The sequence below is a fragment of the Salminus brasiliensis genome, chromosome 15 (genome assembly GCF_030463535.1).
Source record: "Salminus brasiliensis chromosome 15, fSalBra1.hap2, whole genome shotgun sequence".
Classification (NCBI taxonomy): Eukaryota; Metazoa; Chordata; class Actinopteri; order Characiformes; family Bryconidae; genus Salminus; species Salminus brasiliensis.
The window spans coordinates 7363065-7390791 of NC_132892.1; the positions used below are offsets into that span (position 1 = coordinate 7363065).

Sequence of the window (27727 nt, forward strand, 5' to 3'; positions counted from 1 at the left end):
AAATATCATAGGTCTGCAGGGGCAAAGATTGTACTTAATGAGCTTCATGAAGATATCGGAGATTTTCAGACTTGGCTGGATAAAGCAGAGGATGTTGCTAGTCTGTATATACAACCAGGCCATGGTGAGCTGCTGACTGCAGCATTAGGAAAAGTGCAGGTATTACTCTTTTTATATCATACTTAAGTTATATAAATTAAGATTGCTTGCTAGTCCTTAATTACACCCATAATACTAAAATATAGTTATTTACATTGTAGTTTTCTGAAAGAAACAAATGTATAAGTTTTTATACTGTTGATTATTTTTCTTTTCTGTGTGTGTGTATGTATGTGACACCTTCAGGCACAAGTGAAAGAACTGCCAAACAGAAAGCAAACTTTAGACAAAATTAACACCAATAGTTCATCCCTCCCTTCTGATAAAATCAAACCACTGGAGAATCATTTAAGAATTATAAATGTGCGATGGGCCAAGGTAACTAAAGCCTTACAGTTTTTAGTTTAGTCTAGATCTTGATTGATTTGTGGTTTTTACATTTGCTACTATTGTTTCTCTTTTGTCCATTCATGATCTAAAGGTGTCTTCTGATCTACCTGAGAAGCAACAACATATTGAAGATCTTCTGAGAGATTTGAGTCTGTACCAGGAGCAGCTCTTTAAGCTTTCCAGCTGGGCCTCCACAACTAGGAATCAACTTGAACAGTCACCTATGGACATTGACTATGAGGTATTCTATCATAGTTTTATTCTTATATATGATAATACCTTCTATATTTTATTTATTTTATGTTTACACACACATACATTTAGAATGAATGTTTTTTGGTTTGATTTTTCATCAACCCATTAAAAGTTATCAGATTTAGGTTACATATGCCAAATGTTCTTACAAATATTTCTATTGCAAACTAATATGCTCTTAGAGTACATTATCAATTTGAGCAGATCTTTACAAAACAAAACTAAAATGAAAAATGCACATGCCAAACTATACCAAACTAAAATAGCTTTGTTGGAGGAAGTTTCTATGGCATTCTGTTTCAATGATTTTTACCCATTCTTCCTTTGGGTTAACATTGGGTAAATCTGTGAAAATAAATATCAATGTTGAGCTGGTCTGAGGCAGATAGCAGTAGATCTCAATGGTTAATATTTCATCAGTGTCAGGTCATAAGGGTCATTAACTCAAAAAAAAGAAAAGACTAAAGAGATGAAATAATAGTTATTTGGATTCGTGGAGTACAGAGGATGTGAACATTCAGACTGTGGCGTTACATGGGCAAAAGTATTTGGGCACCTGTTCATTGTTTCTTCAAGGGTATTAAAAAGTTTATATAGATTTTTTTTTGGAGTAACTGACTACTATCCAGGGCATCATTTTTGTAATGACTTGATTGTGTTCGGCAACAAGAACATAATTGACATCAGGATGTTTGATGACCACCACCCTAACTCCCCAACTCCTTAATTTATTTCAAAAGTATTGGGAGGAGAATCATCATTCCAGAGGACACAGTTCCACTGCACCCATGCTCAATAGTGGGAGGCTGTATACATCTTTAGCCCATGCCTGACATAATGCTTGGTGCTATGTTTATCTGGTCTATTGGCAATACTTGTCTACAGGAAATAGACAAGCTGTGTGTTTGTGTATTTGCACATCTGTGTCAGTGATGGTACATTAATAAGAGTTGTTTACATACATTTGGACATTACATACAGCATATTTATTGTAATCAATTATATGCAGGAGAAAGTTGCCATATGTCTGCACCATTTTGGATATTTTCCATATAATGCACTTGGAAACTGCCTAGGTATTGTGGTTATTTTATATTGTTCTGTTTCTGTAGATTGATGAGGAAATCCAGTCCAAGAAACCAGAGGTAGAAGTAGTTTTGGCTAAACAGAAACCACCAGCTCAACCTGAAAGGGTGCGTTACCAAGCATGCTGCCAGATTTTAAAATACATGTTACATACCAAATTTTATATATCATGTGTCATAAAACTAACAATAATTTACACAGTCTACTCTTTGTCTGCTGTTTTTCAGGGCCAATTTGATACTCTTAATGTAGACTGGATAGCCATTCAAACACTACTTAATGAATGGAAAGACAAATGCCAATTTGCAGGTAGGGTTTCAGAAATATTGGTAAGTAATGGTCAAGTTCTAACTTAAATTGCTGACCTCGTGTTGATCTGCAGGTTTGACAGGTAGTGCCCCAGGAGAGGCCTCAGCACTTGATAAATTCAATAAATCATGGGCAGAACTCAAGAACTGGCTGTCTCTGTTTGATTGCATGGTTCTGACACAAAGAGTATCGGTAGGAGATCTTGATGAAATCAGGGACGTGACTGCAAAACTCAAGGTCAGTGCAGTATATGTCTGTACCCATAAGGGTAGTGCTGGATATGATCAAAAGTGTGCATCACATTCTTTTGAGAGTAATATTTTTTTTTATTTATATAGAGTAGAAACATGTTATTTTCACCATGTATATAATAAAGACTAACCCCACAAAAATGGCACAATATATGAAGCAATGAGGCATGCCTGGTCAGGCAAAGCAGTGAAAAACTAGGAAACACTTGCAGGGAATGGACAATGCAAAACAAAGCAAAAGGCAGGGTAACAAGATAGGGGTTTACAAACAAGATGGAATAAATCAAGGCAGAAGCAACTAAAGGACATAACGAACAATTCAAGCTTGACAACTCAGGCTGGACTAACAAACCTGGGACTGGGAAGAGACAGGAGCTTGGGTCTACTAGCAACAAACAAGACACGAAAACAAAACAGGGAGGAACAAATGAAAAAAAAAACTACTGAGCCACATGGGTGCAAGACAGGGCAGAGATAACAATAACAGAAAACCACAAGCAGGGCTTCGGTGTACAAAAACGGGAGGATAACCAAAAACTGTGAAGCAACACTTCAGATACCGACAGGGAGAAACAAAACTTCACAGTGATAACACCACAACAAAACCAAAGAAGTAGGGGAACAAGGGCAAACACAAGACTAGGAAAAACAAGTATGGGCAAGGCGCTAACAACCAAGCTAACAAAACAGCAAACAAAGACAATACAAGCAGGATTACCCCAGACCAGACAGAGCAAAAGAGACGAGTCAATGTGCAAAATGCACAGAGCTTCTGTAGCCACAGTCCCAGGTGTTGTGCATGAGGTTAATGAGGGCAAAGCTGCTGCAGTGCGCATGCACAGCCACTCTCCGGAATCCTGGCTTCTGACAGGGCTCGTGGGCAGAGCCCTGGGATTGCCCCAGGGGAGCATGAGAACGAGGCCCTGACAGGTGCCATTACACAAGAATCTTTTAGGAACAGATGTGTAAAATTTGAAAACATTAGATTAATTCAACATGTATTGGAAATTATAATGGACTTTTCTTATTACATTATTACACATTACATATTTTGTTTGATCCCACTAATTTTCAAGTGTGCAAATATATTGGTACCTGTGATTGACTTTTTTTTTGGCATTGTCCAAAGTAATAGCTCTGAATGTCTGCTTTTGGTTTGAGCTTTGAAAAAACAAATACATTTTTAGTCTAGATGTAAATATTTAGACTGTGTCTGAATCCCAAACAGTGACTGGAAGACTGTTCCAAAAATGTTTCTTTGTAGCTTTCATAATACCATGTCGCCTACCTTGTAGCCTTTAAAATGTAGTATTCAAAATAGAATTTGAATGAATTTTGAACAAAATTTGAAATTTAGTGTAATACCAGACTGACATGGTCAAATTTTCTCACTCTTCTTTTACTTCCTTAACTATTTGTTGTAAGGGCCTAGAATGGAGCTATACCATCTGCTATGCCACCCCTAGCAACCAGAGGGAGACATAGACCACATCTTGCTTGTGTTACTACTTACTACTAAAAGCACCACACCTGTCTGATCTACTTATACTAAGAAGCAGGGGTGCTGCCAGGTATTTTAGGCCCTATAAAAAATATTACACTGGGTCCCATCACCCTAAACTCCAAAAATGTAACATATAACTAACAATTCTGCCAAAATACTCTGGATAAACATAACTGTGGTAAATTATTAAATAACACATCTTGCCAATAATTTTTGACAACAGCAGTGTTTTAAAAAAAATGCTATTAACTAGTTGGTTACAGTTAGCATGCTACTCTCCTGCTGTAAAGATATAGAAAGCTGTAAAATGGACACTCGTTAATCTAAAGTTGTGAATATAATGCCCTAAACCAGCTGAACCTATCTATTTGGTAATAGAAGTTTGTGATGAGACTTTTAGCCCAGCAGTGGTCCGGCGACTTTTTAGGGAATAAATAATTAAAGTTAGCCTATTTAATTTCACCAATAGCCATCAAGGTTCATGCTTTTACCACCCGTAACGGCTTAAATAAACAAGACCCACAGGTGCTTTTAATCAGCTGTCACTTTGAACTTACCTGCATTATGGCCCTTTTATCATCGCCATCCGACACCTCACATTGTTTGCCTTCTGATTCCATCTCGTCAGTAAATAGTCAATTCCATTGTGCAACCATGCTGTGGGTCTTTTGCCCACCTGCCTCCTCAGGATTCTGGTGGCAACTGGTGATAGCTTCTTCTTCTTCTGCCATGTTCAGGTAGTGTAGACAGTGTTGCTTTAACATTGAACTTGCAAACTATGCTTCCAATTGTATTATCTGGAAAAGTCAGTACTTTTCCAATACTTATGTTTTTGTATCCTTTCTTTTATTTGTGCAAGGCAATCATTCCTCCTCTTAACCTATTTCCAGGTATTTAATGTATTTTATCTACAGCACACCTGATGCACAACACAACTAATGAAGTCCTTGATTAATTGCATCAAATGTGCTTGAGACAATACCTTAATTTGCAAATGTGGGCTCTTATGAGAGATTCTATTCAGGAATAGTTCTGAAACTATTGAGTGGAACTCTATGTATATCAAAATACAGAAAGACCCATGCATAAACCCATATGCCCCTAGGAAATTTAGGAATGTGTATACACATCCTTTATGAGTAATTATATGTCACATTGATTTATATTGCAGTCATCACTGCAGGATATGGAACAAAGATGTCCCCAGCTAAATAAACAAATCACTGCAGCACAGAACCTAAAGAATAAAGCCAACGATCCTGAGACACGTGCCACCATTACAGATCAAAGTAAGTTCAGTTTGTCTTTGTTCTTTAATAATTTAAAGCAATTTAAAACATCAACCATTTGCAATTTTAACATACTGTATCAGCAACTATGCCTGATAATACCTAACATTTAATTCCAGTGCAATCAAATATTATAATGTTCCTCCCTCCCCCAGTTGACAAATTACAAGCACACTGGGAAGACTCACATACCAAGATGATAGAGAGGCTTCTTCAACTACAGAACATGTATCAAGACTCCAGTGATTGGCTAGAAGCCAGAAAAAAAGTGATGCTTCTCATTAAGCAAGCCAGTGAAATGCTAGAAGTCTCTCAAAGTGCTGATGATTTTAAGGTACAAAGTATGAGTGTTAAATGGGACTTCTTAGAGAACTGTTTAATCATTTTCTTTGTGTGTGGGAATGCGTGTGTGTGTGTTTTATAAGATTGTTCCGGAAATGTACTTTCCTTTCACCGGAAATGCCAAATTACTTGGTAGTTTCTTTAGATCTAAAACATACAGTCATGCCCGAAAGTATTCATACCCCTGGCAAAGTTTGACTTAAATTTACTTTAATTTAACCAGAAGTTATATTTTTGCCTTGAAACGACACAGGCATCTCCCAGGAGATAACACGATGATGTACAAGAGGCATCATTGTGGGAAAAAGTATTTCTCAGCTTTTATACACATTTGAACAAAAAGTGGCATGTCCAAAATTATTCATACCCTTCTCAATAATTAATAGAAAAGCCTTTATTGGCTATTACAGCAATCAAACGCTTCCTGTAGTTGCTGACCAGCTTTTTGCATGTCTCCACTGGTATTTTTGCCCATTCATCTTTAGTGATGAGCTCCAACTCTTTGAGGTTCGAGGGTCTCCTTGCCATCACCCTGATCTTTAGCTCCCTCCACAGATTCTCAATTGGATTCAAGTCAGGACTCTGGCTGGGCCACTGCAAAACATTAATGTTTTTGTCTGCTAACCATTTCTTCACCACTTTGGCTGTGTGTTTTGGGTCGTTGTCGTGCTGAAATGTCCACCGGTTCCCAAGGCCAAGTTTCTCTGCAGACTGCCTGATGTTGTTGTTGAGAATCTTGATGTATTGCTCTTTTTTCATGGTGCCATTTACTGCGATCAAGTTCCCTGGTCCATTGGCTGAAAAAACACCCCCAAAACATTAGGTTCCCACCACCATGTTTGACAGTGGGGATGGTGTTCTTAGGGTTGAAGGCTTCTCCTTTTTTACGCCAAATGGTGCACACATCATTGTGGCCAAACAATTCAATTTTTGTTTCATCTGACCATAAAACAGAACACCAGAAGTCTTCTTCTTTGTCCAGATGAGCATTTGCAAAGGTCAAGCGGGCTTTTGTGTGCCTTTTCTGGAGAAGTGGTGTCCTCCTTGGCCTGCGTCCGTGGAACCCAGCAGTGTGCAGTGTCCGTTGAACTGTCTGCCTTGAGATGTCGCCACCAGCAGAGTCCAGATTCACCAGGATGGCCTTGGTGGTGATCCTTGGATTTTTCTTCACCTCTCTCACTATTCTCCTGGCCAGCACAGGTGTCACTTTTGGCTTCCGACCACATCTTCTGAGATTTTCCACAGTGCGGAACTTCTTGTATTTTTTAATAATACTTTGCACTGTAGCCACTGGAACTTGAAAACATTTTGATATGGCTTTATAGCCCTTTCCTGACTTGTGAGCGGCCACAATGCACAGCCGCAGGTCCTTAGTGAGCTCATTTGTCTTAGCCATGACTGTCCACAAACCAACTGCAGAGAGCTGCTGTTTTTCTCCTGTTGAGTTGATTAAAACAGCTGTTCCCAATGAATCAGGGTAATTAGGATGCTTTAAAACAGCTTGGACTATTTGGAATGGTATAGAACTTTGGATTTTCCCATATACTGTGACAGTTTTCAAAGGGTATGAATAATTTTGGACATGCCACTTTTTGTTCAAATGTGTATAAAAGCTGAGAAATACTTTTTCCCACAATGATGCCTCTTGTACATCATCGTGTTATCTCCTGGGAGATGCCTGTGTCGTTTCAAGGCAAAAATATAACTTCTGGTTAAATAAAAGTAAATTTAAGTCAAACTTTGCCAGGGGTATGAATACTTTCGGGCATGACTGTATGTGAGGTTTAATGCTTCAAATTGAAATGTAAAGGTTTGTGAAAAGAATTGTGGAAAAATAAAAATCAGCGCATTAGGTGATATAAGCATTTGCCACACACTACGTTTTGGTGTGATTGCATGTATATTAACATAGAAACACAGAACGTATGTGATTCTATGTTAAGACCTGTTAAAAGTATTATATTGTGCCTGTATTGTAAGATGTGTTTCTTTGTGAAAGTTTATTTCTGTAATGGAAAATGTATAATGTCTTTTAATAAGAAATTCTGTGTTTATCTCATTTATTAAGCTTATTCTTAACTAATTCTATTTCTGCTGCCATGTCATCTGAAAATGTAAACTAAAGTATACTGTTTAGCGGTCAGATTAAAATGCCACCAGCAGTCCATCAAAGACTCCTCTTTTAGAATCGGTGACAATGACATTGGCCTAGCCAGCAGCTAGATCATAGCTATAACTTCATCCCTCTGATCACCAAAGAAGAACAAAAGGAGTAAGGTCCACTTAAAAATGTAATAAACAAAAACAAAGGTGATATCAAACTAGTTATAAGCATCAGTTTCAAACATATAGTTATTGTCTTAATGATGTCTTAACATGATGAATTATTAAACTAGAGCAGTAGCCAGAAACCACTCTGCATCTTCCAAAATAAGGGTTTCCCCATTTCAAATAACCTTTAAAACTAATAGAAAATAAATAAATAGAAAAGCAAGGTTTGAACACCAGCCTCTCATATTGCTTTCATCACTGTGTCAAAGGCACTAGGTTTCATGACAGTTATTAGAGAAAAATCTGTGAAGAAGCTCAGGCTTATGCCATTTCACATTAGATGGGCACAATGTCTTCATTTCTTGAGTATGAGATCTCTGCCACTGTTGTAGAGTAGCTAGTAAATAAGGGTCTCTGTTGAGACCCTGGAGTAAATACGATGGGCTTGTTTCATTTCCCAGTTAGACCCTGCTATTAGCCATACAAGGAACTACCTCTTGGTGAAGCCAATTGACCGTTACCAGACTTCTGCGTTTATTAATTGTGAAAGCTTAAATAATGTTAAATTGGTTCTGGTCGTGTTGTAATCAATGGCTGAGGCTACAGAGCTTTTCTAAATATGCAAATAATTCAATCAAACACATTTACCAGAGTTTCAACTCTCAAATAAAATAAAAGATATTCTGCAAACAAACACAGGGATTGAATGTTGGGACAGATTTACTCATGTTTGTGATTAAAAATTCTTAAAAACTTAAAGATTAACGTTAATTCATTCAACATTTATTCAAATTGTTATCGACAAGATCTGGTTAAACATCTTGAGAAACTGACGCCTTAGCACCATATCCTGGTGAGTAGTTTAATGTAAAAAGGTAAAAAGGAGCTGTGTCTTTTTGCTAGTTGCAGGACACTCAGTAGTGTTGCTAATGTTTACATTTTTTCTCCAAAATGAAGCTCATTAAGTCTTTAGTCTGTCTGTCCATGTGGTGTTAACATAAAAAAGCATTTTGCTCCTTCTCTGCTTTACAAACGCATCATAAGAAAATCCTGGAAACTGCATAAGTTGCCAGCACCATAAGAAGCACTACAGTTTACAAGTTTAGGTGATGGTTCCTTCCTGTGTAGCAGTGTAATGGAAATGGAGGTATTCTCATAATATAAATTCCACTATGGTACCTGAAGTTACCGTTCATATGTTCATGACCCTCCCCTAAAATTAAATATTGCGTTAGGAAATTAGTTTTTAAAATCTTTATTATTCAGTGTTTTGAGAATGCAGAAGACAAATATAATTAACTACAAATGCACCAGTTGTGATGTACCATTTAATCATATTTTGTTGAATTTGCAGAAACTGGGCAAGAATATACAACAGTGGCAAGCTCAAATGGATGTCACCAATGTACTGGCAAATAAACTGCTGACTCGTTATACAGATGATGACACAAGCAAAATTAAACAGATGACTGAAAGCATGAACACAGCTTGGGCCAACATCAAAAAACGGTAGGTTCATTGGGAAAAAATGGTTTTAATAAGATGACTAACACTGGTCCTAAAAGGCTTTTTTCTTAAATATTTCCATGCTCCTCCTGTTTGCAAGCATAATCTGAAAGTCTGTGTGTTCAAATGTACATTGTCTTTCTTCCTCCCTTACAAACAAAGAAGACATACATAGCCCTTTCTGCTTGTTCTGCCTTGCCCACATTCCAGGACATGCCTCCTTACATCTTTAGGTTTTAAGAACTGTTTGTCTAGGCTTCTACACCACTCCAGAGAAGGTGCCTCCAGTCATCACCTCCACATACAACATACATCATCTTTATTAGATAGGCTTTTTACCTTATCCTATTGCCACTGCAAACCTAAGCTGAATGAAGCAGATAAGAAAATGAAGATAACCTAAATGAAACATTTCACAATTCACAATTTCTTTTCAAGTATCACTGCTAGTTAAACCAACTAAACTTTTCTGTTTCTTAGCTCTTAGGAGAGAATACTTCTTTATCTATCTAAGACCTATGATCTCCAAATTACTTATAATTCATTTCCAGAGATCCTAGGAACATAATTTCATTCAAGTGTATTTGGGGTGGATAACACCTTACCAAAGTACACCAAAGTAATTGTGGGTAACATTTAGGTATAGCTTCCTTTAACCCATCCATGCAGTGAACACGCACATTTACACTAGCGCACACACAGTGAGACCGTGACAACACATGCCTGGAACAGTGGGTGGCCTTCACACCTGGGTATCGAAATTCACAACCTTGTTATCAATAACACAAAGCTCTAATCACTGAGCCACCACTGCCCCAATGGTTTTTCACTGGTGGTATGAGCCACCCTTGGTGGCAACTCAGTGGTGGTAACTCTAATATGTTTATACTAGAAACTTGAAAGTAGAATATGGTTTATTTCCATTATATACTATCTATTAACATTCCTGTATGGAATGTCTGGACATTACAATCACTATATGTAAAATGTCAGTAGTAAAAAATAGATGCTGTACAAATTGTGGTGTATTTACACAAATCAGACAAACTATAAATTGTGTATTGTTTACACAGCAGGTAAAAGGAGTAATGAACATGGAATTCTCACCAGACGTAGGGAACAACCCATCCAATCTACACATGCAAAGAAATCAAACCTTAGGTGTTTATAAATTATTTTTTGTTTAATAATGAGAAATGACACAGGGAAAAAGTATTGAACACATGAAGTTGTAAAAAGCGTGCAACTGATGGCCTATTAAAAGTCTCATTACCAAGGAGCCACTTAAAAACTATTGGTTACAGAAGAATTTCTAAGCTACTGAAGGTTCCAGTGAGCACTGTTGGGGCCATAATCTGAAAGAACATCATTTCATCATCATTCACCACGACCAGGTGCTCCCTGCAATTTTTCAGACAGAAGCGTGAAAAGAATAGTCAGAAGAGTTTGAGAGCTACAGAAACGCCTGGTATCAGCAGGTACAATTGTTTCAAAGAGAACAGTAAGTACCGCACTCAACCACCATGGCCTGAATGCACGCTCCCCATCCAAGACTCCTTTGCTGAAGAAAAAGCAAGGTGAAATGCATTTAAAGTTTGCTCAACAATATGGATGCCATAATACACATATATGTGACTAGTTTCTCCATACAGGAGGCGTCTCAAAGCTGTCATTACCAACAAAGGCGTTTGTACAACGTATTACATACATATACATTTCAGTAAGCGTGTTCATTACTTTTTCCCCTGTGTCATTATTATACATTACTTAATTTATGAACATCTATGGTTTGATTTCTTTGCATGTGTGGATGATTGAAGGGATTATGTCATGAGCACCTTATTATATATATTTACTTAGAGCATTTTTGATGTGTTCAATACTTATTTCACCTGCTTTATATGCCAATGCTCTATTCTGCTACTATGTGACCACAGAGCCCGCTTCCATTTAAAGGTTCAGTGATCTCAAAAGGCATTTGGCAAGTTTTTGATCTGAATCCTTTCCTGGTAAACAATCCTCCTCACTGTACATAGAGGTGTAACATCACAATTGTTTACATTTTGTTGATATCTAATTTATGAAAATCAACAACCTTTTTAGTATTGTTCATTTTCTGATATTTCTGGATGATGGATAACTAAGGACAATTGGAATCACCTTATATTTATATTCCAAGAGGCAATAAATTGACAGGTAATAGATTAAAAGACACTAATTTCCAATACTTTCTGTAGCAGTTCAGTCATTTATTACACTGTATGATAAGCTTTCAGACTGATCCAAACTAAATAATGCATTATGTGATTTGTTCAAATTGAATAATATTGACTTTTGTGTAGGGTAGGGGATACGGAGGCAGACCTAGAAGCTAGACTGCAGCAACTGCAACACTTTTACATAGACCTGGAAAAGTTCATTAATTGGTTAACTGAAGCAGAAACTACAGCAAATGTCCTGCAAGACGCTACATACAAAGAAAGGCTTCTGGAGAACCCAGCCACAGCACGCCACTTACTAGAGCAATGGCAAGTAAGTACACAGCTGACTTTGAAAATGACTGTAGGGTGTTTTGGACAAAGAACTCAGTATACTCTGGATACTGATACACTTGAGATGTTACTAAAGAGCCAGGGCTGGGGACAGCTACATCTTTTAATTCAACACTACTTTTTCTGGGCCTCCTCGTTTGATTGTGTATTCAACGTCTTAGTTGGCAAGGTATTTCATAATGTGTAATAGTCATAGGTAGCCAAGAGACTTTTTAAATCCTAGAAAAAAAACTAGAGAGTAGAAGATACCAGAATGCAGAAAAAAAATGTGGGTAAGCATTATAGCAATAACCGTCCTCAATGCATAGACACAACTACAGTGATGGTAACAGTAACAGACAACCATAATAAAAATAGGAAAAAAAAAAAAAAAGCTAACATCTATAGTGATAAAGTGAATATTTATATTAATGTCATGATCCACACGGTCTGACAATGAGGGAGAACACTCGCAGGGGATGGACCAAAGTGAGAGGTTTATTGAAAACAAACAGCAAAAACAAAAGACAAAGCAGCAAACGTTACTGGGGAAAACGGGGTGAACAGAAACACAACAGTGGCAACCAAACGTGGGCAAAACAAAAGAGCACACCTGAGGCTGGCGAGATACAAGGGCTAGGCTGGCTTGCCGGAGCCGAGCTAGAACTGAGACGTGAACCAAAACCTTCAGGCTGTGCCTGGGGAAAACTACAGATAACATAAATAACTGTGCTCGCCAGGCGATGTGAACTTACGAGACGTGAGTGCGTGAGAGATCAGCCACCAAACCCTGAAGACCAAACCGATCCGGTGGTGGGGCTAGCTTCCATGAATCACTAGCGTACGAGTAGCTCGTTACCTGAGCTCTTGACCCTGAGTACACCTGGTGAGATGGCTCCTTAGGGTAAAGCTAGCTGCGGCTAGATAGGTCCACTCGATTCCGTAAGCTCCACAAACTCGACCGGCGAATACAGAGTACAGAGTCTCTGAGTACCATGTGCAATTCTCAGCAACCGGCAGCTGGCACTAGCCCTCCTTATATACGCCAGCCACAGGTGGAACACATTACAGAAAACAATGAACGAACACATGACACCACGATGGCGATGATGGGTGTCAAAGCAAGAGTCCGTTTCAACTTAAAAGTCCTGAACATAACATGATGTGGGTCGCAGCCCGAGAAACGACAGGGACGCCCCAGGCGCCTAACCGGAACCAGTGACTGGTGGGCTCGGGTCCAGACTGCTTCACTGCGACACATCCAGGCATCTACTGCTGGGACTTGGGTCTCCATGGCAGTCCAGGGGGCCAGTGGAGGCTGGTAGCCTAGAAAACACCGATAAGGGGTCAGGCCAGTGGTCGCGCACCTCAGAGAGTTCTGGGCCATTTCGGCCCAGACCAGGTGGTTCTAACACTAACCAGAAGCTGGGGAAGTTCTTGTGGCAGTAAAGCCACAAGAACTTCCCCAGCTTCTGGTTAGTGTGCTTGCACTGGCCGTTGGACTGTGGGTGATACCCGGAGGAGAGACTAACGCTCACCCCCAGGTGCTCACAAAAGGCTCCCCAAACCCCAAACCCTGGGCCTCCCAATCAGATACTATGTCCTCCGGAATCCCAAAATTCTGGAGGACGTGGTCTACCAATGCTTGAGCCGTCTGCATTGCTGTGGGCAATGCAGAGAATGGGATAAACTTAACCCCCCATGAGAAATGATCCACTACAGTCATCACCACCGTGTGCTCCTCAGATTTAGGCAGGTCAGTGACGAAATCTACGGCCAGGTGAGACCACGGACGTTCAGGGACAGGTAGTGGCATGAGCTTCCCCGAAGGGAGCGTCTTGGGGGTCTTACATTTGGCGCACTCGCTGCACGATGCCACTACCCAATGTGTATCTGCCCTCATCCCCTCCCACCAGTACTTGGGTGAGAGCAGATAATACGTCCATGCCTCACCTGGATGACCTGAAGCGGGGAAGCGTGAGCCCAAACGATGAGCTTCTCCCGGAGTTCCCCCGGGATGTAGACCTTGTCCGTGGGGCATGGGGGGGGCACGGTGGTGCGCTTGAGGGCTTCGTCTATCTCGGTGTCCAGGTCCCACTGAATCACCGCAACCCTTACACTTGATGGCAGGATAGGCATCAGGGCGATCTCTCCCTCATCCGCCGGCTGGTGGATGTGAGAAAGAGCATCCGCCTTAGTGTTGCAGGAGCCCAGACGAAACGAGACTGTGAACCTGAACCTGGCGAAGAATAGGGACCACCTCGCTTGCCGGGGGTTCAGACACTTGGCATTCCTCAAGTACTCTAGGTTTTTATGGTCAGTTAGCACTAAAAAGGGGTAGGCAGCACCTTCTAACCAATGACACCACTCCCCTAGCACCATCTTAACCGCTAGGAGCTCCCCATCCCCTACCCCGTAGTTTCGTTCGTTTTTGGAATAAAAGGCTACCGGGTGGAGCCTGTCGCTCTCCCCATGACATTGCGAGAGAACAGCCCCCACCCCGGTGTTGGAGGCATCCACCTAGACTACGAATGGCTTGCGGGGGTCGGGGTGGCGCAACAGCGGAGCCAACTTGAAAGCACGTTTGGCCACTAGGAAGGAGCTCTCTGCGGCCGGCGTCCACATGATGCGCCGGGGAGCTCCCTTGAGCAAAGACGTTATGGGAGCTGCCAACCCACTGAAGTCCCAAATGAACTGATGATAAAAATTGCCAAACCCCATGAACCGCTGGACCTCCTTTACGGAGCCAGGTGACGGCCAGTTTAAGACTGCCTGGACTTTTGTTTGGTCCATCTGAACCCCCCGTTTGCTAATTATGTATCCCAAGAAGGGGATTTCACTGACATGAAATACGCATTTCTCCAACTTAGTGTACAGCAGGTGGGCTCTAAGTTTCGCCAGGACCAGGCGAACATGACGTATGTGCGTGGACAGGTCGGGGGAGTACACGAGAATGTCGTCCAGAAAGACTTTTCTCTTTCAAGACTCAAGGTGACTCAAGGTGGCACCCTCTACTAGGTCGATTGCGCAATTGTACGGGCGATGGGGGGAGGTGGTTAGCGGCTCGGGATTTACAGAATATGTCTTGCATATCGCTGTACTCCGGTGGCAGGACTACTAAGTTCTCAGGCTCGGGGCTCTCTATGGAGGTCGTCAAGACCCTAAGGAGGGCTAGGCTAGGGCAATGGTCACGACAATAAGGGGACCAAGACATGATCTCCTGTTCAGGCCAGGAGATGTGGGGGTTATGCTGGCTCCTGTGCCCACTTCCATGAGCTCACAATCAGTTCCTGCTGACGATGTTGGGGCGGGTAACCCCTCAGAACTAGTACGCATTTCTCTAGCGTGGACGGCCGGACCGGTCTGCCTCCTAGGTCCGGCTGCTGAACCCCCAGCTCTCGGGGACCTGGGGTTAGTAGGGCGACTAAGAAGCTGGTCTAACCGGATGTCGAGTGCAATAGGCTTGTCCAGCTCTAGTGACTCACCCCGGCACTCCATCTCCCGCTGCAGACGTGGATTAAGCCCATTGCGGAACAGAGCCACCAGAGCCGGTTGGTTCCACCCACTTTCAGCGGCAAGAGTGCAGAACTCTCCGGCCTGGCGCCGTGCTCAATCCGCAGCAGGAGGTCGCCCTTGGTGAGCCCCTCTCGGGGGTGTTGGAATACTGCCTTAAAATGTTTAAGGTACTCCGAGAAGGGCTTCTCATTGAGGTCCTCCCAGGTGGCTGTGGCCCAATCTAGAGCTTTTCCAGCGAGCCGGGATACAAGAAAGGCAATCTTCGCCTGATCAGTGCCGGTCAGGTGATTCTTAAAGAAGACCGCACACTGTAGCAAGAACCCCTTGCAAAGCTCTGGATCGCCATGTTTCGTATCCAGTTTACTAACCGAGTACGGGCTAGGGGACGTCGTGTCTGGGCTGGGAGGACTATCGGGCTTGCCAATTATTGGCAACCGGCAGCTGGCACTAGGCCTCCTTATATACGCCAGCCACAGGTGGAACACATTACAGAAAACAATGAACGAACACATGACACAAACACAACCTAAAACCAAGATTGCGATGATGGGTGTCAAAGCAAGAGACCGTTTCAACTTAAAAGTCCTGAACATAACATGATGTAACCATGACTGTGAAAGTGTTCATGATCGCCTGCGGGCTGCTGCCCGAGACCGCCCTCGGGGCGGGCGCAGAAGCGTGGGCGTGACAATTAACACATTACTTGTAATTAACACCTTTAAAGTCACAACACTATTTGAGCTCAGCCCCATTTATAACTGTGCTGGAACCTCTGCATAAATCTAGCTTCAATCAGCAAAGGATAACATTTTTTTTCTCTGTTTGATGCACTCATAAAGCGAGACATGTGAGAATGTAGTACAGATGCTGCCACCAAGGTCAAGGTAAAATGTCATTAGAAAATGTTTCATTACAAAAATACTTTATTACTTGAGCAATTATAACAAGTTATTACCCACCTCTGGGTTAGGAGGGATGCAAAAAGCTTTTTGTCTGAGTCATTAGGGACTAACTGGTATGACAGATATGTGCACTTGGCAACAGCGCATAGAAATAGTTAAATATGAGAGGCAGACAAACTTGTGGGAACTAAAGGGAAGCTTCTGTTCTCTCAGAAACCAGCACTGACCTTTTCCAAAGAAGCAGTGCCCACACTCCCTATGAACAACAGCTCCAGTGTGCCTTTCTCAACAGGCATTCTATAGCCTACAAATACATGTCAGTCGAATAAATTCTATCACTGCTCGCTGTCTTTCACTTTGTCAGTCTCCATTCTGTACCACTTTTATCCTCTTTTCACACACGTCCATGTGGCAAGGAAATAAAGGGTCTGCACATTTCATCTGATGTCTCTCATTCTGTGGAAATGTTACACAGGAAGACATATCACATTAAGGTTCGAGCTTTATTGTTCTCTTTTTGTATTGCTTTAGTTTGTGTACTTTGATTTAAATACCTGTACATAACATACAGTAAGTATATGCATGTAATATATATATATATATATATATATATATATATATATATATATATATATATATATATATATATATATGTACTGCAGCTGTACTAAAATAAAATATCTTGTTAAATATGTGTTGCACTTTATACTAGATGACTTGTAGATGGTAAAACAGAAAACTATCTTTAAAAATGTACTAGACAGAAGTTCATATTCCATTACTGAGAGTTAAACGTGGGACCAGCATAGAGAAAAAAAGAAAAGATAATGTTTCCAGATATAGATAAATTGACTGATTAAACTATTAAAAGTAAATCTAAATAATTGATTTAATTTAATTTAAATGGATTTTTAGCAACATAGTACAATTGTGCTGACCTAAGTATTATTACTGCAGATTTGAAGATTGTGTAATTAATTAATTTATTTCCCTAACTTTTCTTTTTATAGTTTGTATGCTGTTGACAGACAGCAGAAGTTTAAGCTAATGATGATACGATTTTTAACAATATTATGCTATTTTATCTTAACACAATTCATTGTAAATGAGATTTTTTATGCCACATTTTAGTTCACTTTAGATTGAGATTCAATTAAATATAATAAAAACTATTTCTGTGAAAAATTACAAACAAACTCCTTGCAGTAATGACACCTATGATATAAAAAACAAAAATTTGCTACACCATATAGAGCTCTCATCAATATGTTAAATTACATTAATATTTATGAGCAATATTTGTACATTGAAATGTTTTTGAACATGGATTGCAGATGTTTACTGATAATGTACCACAGGAGAAAATACTACAGAAAAGAAAATGGTATCTAAAAAGGCTGAAACTCTAATAATCTCTACAGGATCTCCAGATGGAGATTGATGCCCACACAGATATGTACCACTCATTAGATGAAAATGGACAACGTATAGTGGAATCTTTGGAAGGTACAGACAATGCTGAAGTGCTTCAGAAACGACTTCACAACATGGGACAGCGGTGGCATGACTTGCGTAAAAAAGTCATTAGTGTGAGGTAAGATTTATTTATTAATGATTTTCACTATTTGTGTTTTATGCTAACATTTGAATATGTGTCTCATATCCTTTCAAATGCTAAAAAGAATGGTACTGGGTTGAATTTTCAGGCCTCACTTGGATGCCAGCATGGAGCAATGGAAGCATTGTCACATGTCCTTGCAAGAGTTGCTTCACTGGCTACAGTTTAGGAAAGAGGAGCTGGACCAACAGAAACCAGTGGGGGGTGATGTACCAATTGTGCATCAGCAACTGAACACACATAAGGTTAATCACCCATACATCATTTTTTATAAGTGAAAAAGTATTTTCTTTATAATGCTTAGAAAAATATACAGGAAATTATGAGAGTATTATAAAGATGTGATTTAGTGTGTTGTTTGAAAGAGTGATGCAGCTAGTCAGATTGTAAAGAGAAACACGTATCGACACCAACAAAACAATTGAAAACTATGTCATATATAATATTCGTAATCCCCGTACTCAGTAATTTGTAACATTTTTGACAAACAAAAATTTGTTTAAACCTGTCATGGCAGTAGCTTGGTTCTGCAACAAAAATATTTTAGAATACCTATACAAATCTAAATAAACACGAGTACAGTAAAAAAAAGTTATTGTTTGAAAATTGTTCAAAAGTTATTGATTTATTAGAAAACATGGGATTTTCAATTAAAATAAAATTATATTGCTGTGTATGCGTATGTAAGCAGTAACCTGACCCTCTTATTTAATTATTATTTATTTAATTATGTTCCCCTAAAACAAAACCTCACTAGCAGATTGTCAAAATGATAATTTAATAGACTTTTTTTCATATTACGACAATGTACAATTTGGTGTATAACCCAGATCAAGTTGCAGCTGCTCCAGCTGATTATAGTGTGCTCCCTTAGTAGCAGATTGTTAGACATAGGTTTGTTTAATCTCAGATTTTTATTTCCTTTTCATTATTTGTTTTATAGCTATTTTGCCATTAGAATAGCATAATAATGTTATAGGATGTGTAGGGCTGTGTTCATTGGAATTTGACATTTTCAAAATATTATTCTTGGTATTGAGATAATTATTCTTTATAGTATTATAGTTTTGATTCATTTGGTTGAAATTAGGACTTTTTTATGTGGATTTGACTTAATTGTTTAAAGTAATGACTTATTTTCTCTAAATGTGGACTTATTTAGTTAAAATAATGATCATACACCCCCCCCCACCCATTTTAAGCAAGTTTGAAATTGTTTTTGTTTGTTCTTCTTTTTGTAGGTTTTGTTTCTACATTCAATAACTGATTGGGTGTACCAATGTTGCAGTAAAACTGGGTTTTGCACATGTAAATATATTCCAATAATTACTGTTTAGCATTTTGTCATAGGCATTTAGGAGGGATCTGAGTACAAAAGAGCCATCAATCAATGGAGCACTTGAGAATGTGAAGAGTTTCCTCAGTGAGATTCCTAGTGAAGAATCTAAACAGAGGCCTGGTCAAAGAGGTAATCTAATCTATCATTTATTTTTTTGTCACTAAAACTTGTATTAGCCAGAAATTAAGAAAACAAATTTTAGTTTAGTGCTTAATAGACAGATCAAGAGTGTCACTGTCAAGAGACTTACTTTACTTTCCTGATAGACAGTGGCAACATACACTACTGGTCAGAAGTTGCAAATATGGCAAAATAAGAAAAGCAGGTTTGTGTGGACCATTGGATTATCCACTGGGTCAGACAATGAGGGAGAACACTCGCAGGGGATGGACCAAGGCGAGAGAGTTTATTAACTCAAACAGGGCAGAAAACAAGGAAAAAGCAGCAACAGATTAACAGGGTTAACTAAAAAGAAAAGCCAAACGTGACAACCAAACTGGGTAAACAAAAGAGCACACCTGTGGCTGGTGAGGGACGAGGGGGCTGGCGGGCTGGGCCGTCTCCTTGGCTTGACTGGCGGGCTGGGCCGCCTCCTTGAACCGTGAGGGCGCGCTAGGCGCCTCCTTGAGTTTACTGGGCGGCACCTTGAGTTCGGAGGGCACTCCGGAGAGGGAGTGCTGGGCACCGGCATGACGTGATCCGGGGCCGCGAACGCCGCCTTGACGTGATCCAGGGCCACGAGCGCCGCCTTGACGTGATCCGGGGAGCTGGGCACAGCCACCATATCAGAGACCCTAGGCGTAGGCCTAGGGCCATGCACCTCGGAAGCAGATGTCGGGTTGAGGTGGCCCACGCCCACCTCCATGGGCGCGCTGACAGGTACCACAGGGTAGGGCGACCTGGGAGCTGGTCGAGCCTGATAGCGAGCGCTATGAGCTCATCCAGCTCAAGCGACTCACCTCGGCATGCCAACTCCTGCTGCAAACGGGGGGCAAGCTCGTTGCGGAACTGGGCAGCCAGCACGGCGTGACTCCACCCACTATGCGCAGCCAAGGAGCGGAACTCCAGCGCATAGTGGGCTACCGACCTGCTGCCCTGCTCCAGCCACAGCAACAGGTCGCCTGGCGTGAGCCCCCCTCGAGGACGCTGAAACACCACCTTGAAGTGCTTCAGGTACCACGAGAAGGGCTCCGCGCTAAGCTCCTCCCAGGTGGCTATGGCCCAATCCAGAGCTTCTCCAGCGAGACGGGATACAAGAAAGGCGACCTTCGCCTGGTCAGTGCTGGTTCCTTGACTACATAAATAAACAGAGTACTGAAACAAGAACCCCTTGCAAAGCTCTGGATCGCCTGAATACGTATCTGGAATGTCCATCGGATACGGACTGGTGACTTGGCTGGGAAGACTAGCGGGCTTCAACGAAGTCTGTACTCGATTCATGAGCCCTTGGATGTCACCCACTAGTTGGGCGACTAGCTGCCGTTGTTTCGCCTGTTACTGCCTTAGGCGACCAACGGCCTCAGAAACACTCTGTAGAGAGTGGTGCTGCTGCCCCAAGACTTGTTCTTGGGCGCGAGCAGCCAGATCTCTGGCATCCATCCCCGCTGTTCGGGGGTTTTCGGCCGAGAATTCTGTCATGATCCACTGGGTCAGACAATGAGGGAGAACACTCGCAGGGGATGGACCAAGGCGAGAGAGTTTATTAACTCAAACAGGGCAGAAAACAAGGAAAAAGCAGCAACAGATTAACAGGGTTAACAATAAACAAAAGCCAAACGTGACAACTAAACTGGGTAAACAAAAGAGCACACCTGTGGCTGGTGAGGGACGAGGGCTAGGCTAGCATGCCAGAACGATACAGAAAACCTAAACCTACAAGCAGTGCCTGGGGAAAGCCGTGAAACAGAAAGACAGCGCGGGTCTTACTGGACCTCCGGAGCTGAGGGGTCCGCTGCCGGTGTTCTTCTTAAACAGGTGGGAGAGGGCAGTATGCAGAGTCAGGGCAATAGCATCATCAGTGGATCTGTTCCGCCTGTATGCAAATTGCAGTGGGTCCAGGGTGGAAGGTAATGAGGAGCAGATAAAGTTTCTAACAAGCCTCTCAAAGCACTTGCTTATGATAAGGGTTAAAGCAACTGGATGCCAGTCATTTAGGCAGATAATGCTTGCTGTCTTTGGAACAGGGACAATGATGGCCTGTTTGAAGCATGCTGGCACGACTGAGAGAGCAAGAGACATGTTGAAAATGTCTGCAAAGACTCCAGCAAGCTGACTGGCTCATGCTTTAAGTGCTTTGCTGGGTATGCCATCTGGGCCAGCAGATTTATGTGTGTTGATGTACTTAAAGGATCTGCGCACATCAGCTTCGGAGACAGAGGGTGGGTGGGACTCGAAATGGTGGTTTGCCTCAAAACGAACATAGAAGCAGTTTCGCGCATCTGGTAGAGAAAGAGCTCCCCTTAAGGTCCGTGATTGTGTTTAACCCCTGCCACCTGCTTCTGGCATTGGTGGAGTTGAACTGTGCTCCCACTTTGGCTCTGTACTCATGTTTGGGGCCTTCAAATAAAAATAAAAGAACAACAGTCTATAAAGTTCTTGTGCTCAAATGCTGTCTGGTTTACGCAAAACATGTCCTCTGTCATTAAATTTTGCACACCTCCCATTAAATTCAAATGTGTATGGTCTTTTTCTGATAGTAGATGCTCTACTTTGACTTAAGCTGTGGCAAGAGCTACATATAGATCATGTAATGACATTTTAGGATTGTTGGAGATTTCTTTGTGCATTTTGTGTCTGCTTTTGGACTGAACTTGCTAGGACGGCCTACCTGGCTATGTTGACAATTCTTGCACTTGTAAGTTATTTTGCAAACAGTGGAACGGCTGATTTCTGTGTTTTTTTGAGATCTTCTTAAATCCCTTCCCAGAATCCACAACCTTCTTTCTGAAGGCCTGAGAATAAGTGTGGGAGTGTCCAAACTTTTTCCTCCCAGAAAAATTGTGTTTTCTTTGTGACATTTTACAAATTATTTTAAGACATTTCAGACATTAAGTTTTTGTGTTTATGTATTTTACATCCATCTCCCAACATTGTAAATTATTAGGAATATATTTGGCATCATGTATTTGACTCATTTCTTTTGACTGTACACTTAGAGGAGAGAGTTCAAAATGTGGAGCGCATATTGCGCAAGGAGGCAGAAGATGTAACGACACGATGGATGGAACTGGGTACGGCTGCAGTTGAGTGGCAGCAACAGCTGGAACTAGCTTTGGAGAAACTGATGGAACTTCAAGATGCTCAAGAACAGTTAGATTTCAAGCTTCAGCAGGCTGAGATGGTAAAGGATTCGTGGGACCCAGTTGGAGACATCCTCATTGACAACCTGAGCACACAAATAGGCATGGTAAAGGTAAGTGTTTTGCTTTTTTTTCTCATTCATGGGCATGATAGTGGGACATAAGTGTTATAGTGGAAGAAAGCACTATGTGAATTTCACTAATTGTTGGATTTAGGGCAGATTGGTAGATGTGATTGTGTAGGCCAGAGAGGCCAGATTATCTAGTGTAAATTCACTTAATTCATTAATGCCATAGAAAGACAAATGTTTGTTGCAATTAGATAGAATTTTGTACTTAAATCTTTGAGGGTATTTTGTTGTTTTGTATTTAAGTGTTTTTTAGCACCTTACCTTATTTTCTCTGTATTTTCTAAATAGCATCCACAGACAAATTGCATTCAGAATATGCTTTAAGCTTTTTACCTAAGCTTTCTTTAATTTGACAGGAGTTTCAACAAGAGATAGCTCCCATTCAGGATCATGTAAATCAAGTCAACACACTGGCTTCTACATTTAGAACTCCTGGTATTCAACTCTCACATGACAACCTGAACAGAATTGATGACCTCAATATGCGATGGAGACTTCTGCAGGTACAGATTATACTGCAGTATTTTAGTAAACAAACAAAAAATATGGTTATTTGAAGAATAACAATTGGCTAAATCTATTTCAGGATTATATGATCAGTCATTAAATTCATATAGTATTGATGGGTATCGAGACAATATCTGTATTGTCAGATAGTTTGAAGGTTAGAATAGCAGGCAAATGAGGTATCTTCTAAAATAATTATTTTAAGTTAGAATGTGCAGTAAAGTCCTATGGATTACTGTAACAATAGTTAGAGAAATATTGTGTAACCATGAAAATATTTTTTCTAAAGCTGTGCTCCTAGACTTTTTTCTCTATTAATTATTTCCAAATGTGCTTTGTTTACCATCCTTTATCTCTATCTAATGTGTCCTTAATTGCAACTGTTGCAGTATTCTTAAAATCTCGGTGGCTTATGTCTTTGTTTAGATGTCAATTGAAGGGCATTTGACACAGCTTACAGAGGCCCACAGAGACTTAGGACCTCATTCTCAAACTTTCCTACAAGGTGAAAGACGATCTAGTTTATAATGTTTGTGACCTATACTTTAGCCATAATAAAAGTGGTACAGTAGAAGTGTGATTTGACATTAGTTTTTGTTCTGCTTGCAGCTTCTGTACAAAGTCCTTTTGAACGCTCTGTTTCTCCCAACAATGTTCCCTACTATATAAAGTGAGTAAAAAATCTAACATCACTTAATTTATTTCATTAATGTTCTAATAAATAAATGCTGCTAGTTTTTGTGAGGGTGTTTGTTATTTGATCAGTCTATGGAACATTTGACTTGATAGTGCCACCAGTGAAGTTTTGACGTTTTTGGTATTAAAAGTTGGTCAATGCAACAGTGCAATTGATATAAAATGTTTGTAAACTTTCTACTTCTTTTATTTGTATATCATAAGAATTATGTAGTAATGTCACGGAATACAGTACAAACTGGCTGAGTTACTCATAAGAGATATAAGCACATCAATATATAGCATGCATAGCAGTAGACTTTTATTAATTTGACACTCATTTGACAGGCACAACAGTTTGACTGGTTCCTGGCTGAATCAAACAGTTCTCAAAAATGTTTTATGTACCAGTGTTTAATTACATTATTTATTGCCACATTTAGTTGGAAATGTTTTCTTTTAGACCCAAATACAGCCAAACAATATTTAAGCTTAAAACCTAGTGTGATATGTTTTATTTTGTGTAGTAAGGAATTACTGTCACTCAAAAACCTTTAAATGGAAGTCAGTGTAAAAAGATTTAATTTCTGTTGATCCATTTTTCATGACATTTTGACACAGTGTAAAGGGCATCTGCTCTTTATGTGAAAAAAAATTGCTTGACAGGGACCATATATACAGTTGCACTTTTGGCATTGCATATATCATAAGTGCCACTTATGTTCACAAGAAGCCACACCAATGCACGAGCATCTGACGAATTAGAATAAATAATTTCAGGAAGTATTATAGCATTATATATAGTACTTATATATAGGGCAGTTGCATTTCTTTCCCTATTTTTCATTATCTAACATGTAACGAAAAACTTACACATTTAATTATTTTATCTGGCTTAAAATGTTTAATGGTATTTAGCTACAATATTTATTTAATTACATAAACTAAATCTAAAACGTATACATGGGACAAAGTGATAAATATAGTTAAGGATTACGTCTCAGATACGATCTGATAAATTACTATTGTCATCCACTATTATCAACTAGCTACATGTTCTAACTTGCGGTTTAGATTATCCACTTCAGAAAAGCAGTTGTACCGTTAGAATCCCCGTTGATGGGTTTTGGGGGGGGGAAGGGAATAAACAGAGTAGCTCCGCCTCGTCTGAGCAGCTCTCGTGAGGAGATTGCAGGGAAATCTGATGCGTTTTCCCTACGGAGAGGGAACACCAAGGCAGTGACTCGCCATAACATCGAGCTCTCGGATTACAAGATTTCTTTCGGACAAACTGTAGCTATATCGAAAACGATGAGGGAACAGTTGAGGAAGTAAGTGCGATGCATCAGGCCGTGTTTAAATGTCGATTGATTTGCCCTGGAAAAAATCAGAGGACGCTAAAGGAGTTTACCTTCGTGTTAGCTACGCTAGCAGAAGCAGCTGTTGTAGACCATTCCCCTAAACATTTTTACAGCCCTGCAGGTGCCTCTCCTCTCTGCTAGGGCAAACACGAATCGATTTTTTCTCTGCATTCCAACGCTTCAGTCCTTCTATGTTTTGATTGTGTTGGTCATTCATCCTGCGGACCGCTGCATCCAGCGATTCTTTCTGAATCGGCTAGGAGATCTCGGTTTTTGGCTGATTTAAAACAAAGCTCGGTTTGTGATGTACGTTTTAAGTTTCTAAACGCATGTGTTTTGTTGTGCAGGGCCTCGTATCCCGCCATATTCTAAGGACACATTTAAAGTGGCGAACAGCAAACAAGAGCGTTAGCATTAAGAGTGGCATTTGCTACCGCATCAGACTGGGCTCCACATTTGTGTTCTAATCACATATAGAGCTGAAATGGGTTGCATTGTAATTGCCTGTTATGTGTAGTTATAAGCGAAAGCTATATGCCTATATAAGCTATAATCTACTAATTTATTATCATCCAGTACAGCTACGTATAGTTACGAGATCATTTTATGCCCAAGCCCACATTATGGCACTACTTCCGTTCTGCTTTCTGTCGCCTTCAGGGTGCAGGTATTGGGATCTCAGTGGGAGACTTGGCCCACAGCCACGATTAGCATGCACAGCTGTCCTACACGGGACCTGTACCTAGAGGGCGCAGGCAGTTACTGTCCAGAGTCTGCAAGAAATATAAGGCGTTCAAAGGTGTTCAATTCTAGGCCTGGTGCTGTAATACACCCCAGCCAAATTTAGTCGTGTAGCATTTCATTTTTCAAAACATCAAAACTAGGGACGTGACTGTGCCATATATATTTTCAGTTCATTTGAGTAGTGGTTCTCAAATCAGTCAACAGTGTACCCTGAATGTTTTAGTTTTTCCCCGATCCATATGTATATCTTTTGTTGGATTATTGGCTGAGGCAGAAATCATGACACTTTTCTAGGTCCCTGTTGACCGGTTTAAAAGTCACAAAAATACAGCCAGTAATATTGCAAAACAAATAAAACCTAAGAAATATCATTCAAAATAATTAGTAAAAATGTAATTAGATGTAATGTAATTACTAGAAAAGATTAGGGTGCTTAGAATTAAAATTGGGTGCACCGCATTTACTGAAAATTATTTTGGAGGAGTCTGTCTTTTTTTTTATTTAGTTTAATTTGCTCTTGAGTCGTATTGCTGTTCTGAAATTCGAAGAGCTCTCTGCGGCCAAGTCAGAGAATGGGTTAAAAAATCTCTCAAAACAATTGGAAATAAGCCATTTCACTGTCCAAAAATTGTTTGCAAGGGGAGAACATTTAAAACAACTTCTAATATTGCCAAGTCAAATACAAAGTTCAGTTTGCTTATGGGGTCACCAAGTACCTTAACACTGAGCAGAATCTTTAATCAGTCATTTAATGAGTATTAAACAGTCAGTCTGACAACAGATGCTGTGCTACAGAAAACCAGGAAGGAGAAGCTGGATAGCACTTTCTGCTCTTCTGACTGGTGTTTGAGTGACCGTCATAATGCATAATACAACTTATGTCATATCTAAGAGCACAGAGTCAAGTGAATGGTTTTATGTGTAACTTGGCCAATATTGAATGTTCTGTCTGTTGCTGATCCATGGCATGTAATTAACCTGACATTAGTTCAACCAGCACAACACCTCTATAGAAACCTTGTAGGGATAGAAAGTGCTTAGTTTATAAATAGAAGTGCCTGTTTTCCGGCGACTTCAAAGTGCAGGTATTGTGATCTCCGTGGGAGACTTGGCAGACGGCCATAATTATCTTCCTCAGCTGTCCTACACAGGACCTATACCTAAAGGGTGCAGTTTCTTTGAACTTCGATCGAACTGTGAGGTCAAATCCACGGTGTGCAAAAACAAAACAAAAAACAGTTGCCATTTTAATTTACTGAGAAGAGAGAGGAGGTCATGGGGAAAACATATTTTGTAACAGTAGACTGAAACCTAACCTCCACTGTACCTTTTTAACAGCCACCAGACACAAACAACATGTTGGGACCATCCAAAGATGGCTGAGCTCTACCAATCTTTAGGTAAGTGGTTTGTTTTTTGTTTGTTTGATTGATTTACTGTGTAATAGAGCTGGGCAGTATGACTATTTATCTTTTATAATGTTGAGCATATTGTGGATTTTGACAGTACTTAAACAACATTGACTAACTAAATGTTTAAACATAGCACTACTGCACTACATAATACTACTTTTTTCTTTGTCTAACATCTAACTTGTTAGATGTTAAACAGTTTGGTAAAAATCATAATATAGTGATATCTTTTCTCATTAAAGTGTTAGAACTAGAACTAAACAGCACACAAACTCTGTCCACCAAAGGCTTAAAGAGTCAGGATGTAGCTTCTTACTTCGGGTTGCAAAGGTGTGATATTTTCATGGTATAATAGCCGTCTCAGAAAACATTGCAGTGTGACAGAATTTT

General features: G+C 40.3%; 1 protein-coding gene across 8 annotated transcripts in view; it reads left to right on the top strand.

Moving 5' to 3' along the window:
* dmd (dystrophin) overlaps nucleotides 1-27727 on the top strand; it is a 126125-nt gene that overhangs the window by 53608 nt on the left and 44790 nt on the right. For 5 of the 8 annotated variants that reach the window (XR_011977596.1, XM_072658015.1, XM_072658019.1 and 2 more), the window contains 18 exons: nucleotides 12-159; nucleotides 346-477; nucleotides 581-730; nucleotides 1857-1937; nucleotides 2058-2139; nucleotides 2213-2376; nucleotides 5066-5183; nucleotides 5339-5517; nucleotides 9151-9305; nucleotides 11645-11834; nucleotides 17673-17845; nucleotides 17958-18114; nucleotides 19220-19337; nucleotides 22364-22620; nucleotides 22995-23141; nucleotides 23572-23650; nucleotides 23755-23815; nucleotides 27264-27325. Coding sequence is in view for 7 of the 8 variants with exons in the window: in XM_072658015.1 (XP_072514116.1) it covers nucleotides 12-159; nucleotides 346-477; nucleotides 581-730; nucleotides 1857-1937; nucleotides 2058-2139; nucleotides 2213-2376; nucleotides 5066-5183; nucleotides 5339-5517; nucleotides 9151-9305; nucleotides 11645-11834; nucleotides 17673-17845; nucleotides 17958-18114; nucleotides 19220-19337; nucleotides 22364-22620; nucleotides 22995-23141; nucleotides 23572-23650; nucleotides 23755-23815; nucleotides 27264-27325 (2453 nt within the window). In the remaining variant the exon portion in view is untranslated. Of the gene's footprint in view, nucleotides 1-11; nucleotides 160-345; nucleotides 478-580; nucleotides 731-1856; nucleotides 1938-2057; nucleotides 2140-2212; nucleotides 2377-5065; nucleotides 5184-5338; nucleotides 5518-9150; nucleotides 9306-11644; nucleotides 11835-16700; nucleotides 16746-17672; nucleotides 17846-17957; nucleotides 18115-19219; nucleotides 19338-22363; nucleotides 22621-22994; nucleotides 23142-23571; nucleotides 23651-23754; nucleotides 23816-24984; nucleotides 25152-27263; nucleotides 27326-27727 lie in introns of those variants that run through there. The other 3 variants (XM_072658017.1, XM_072658020.1, XM_072658018.1) reach the window with 3 other exon arrangements.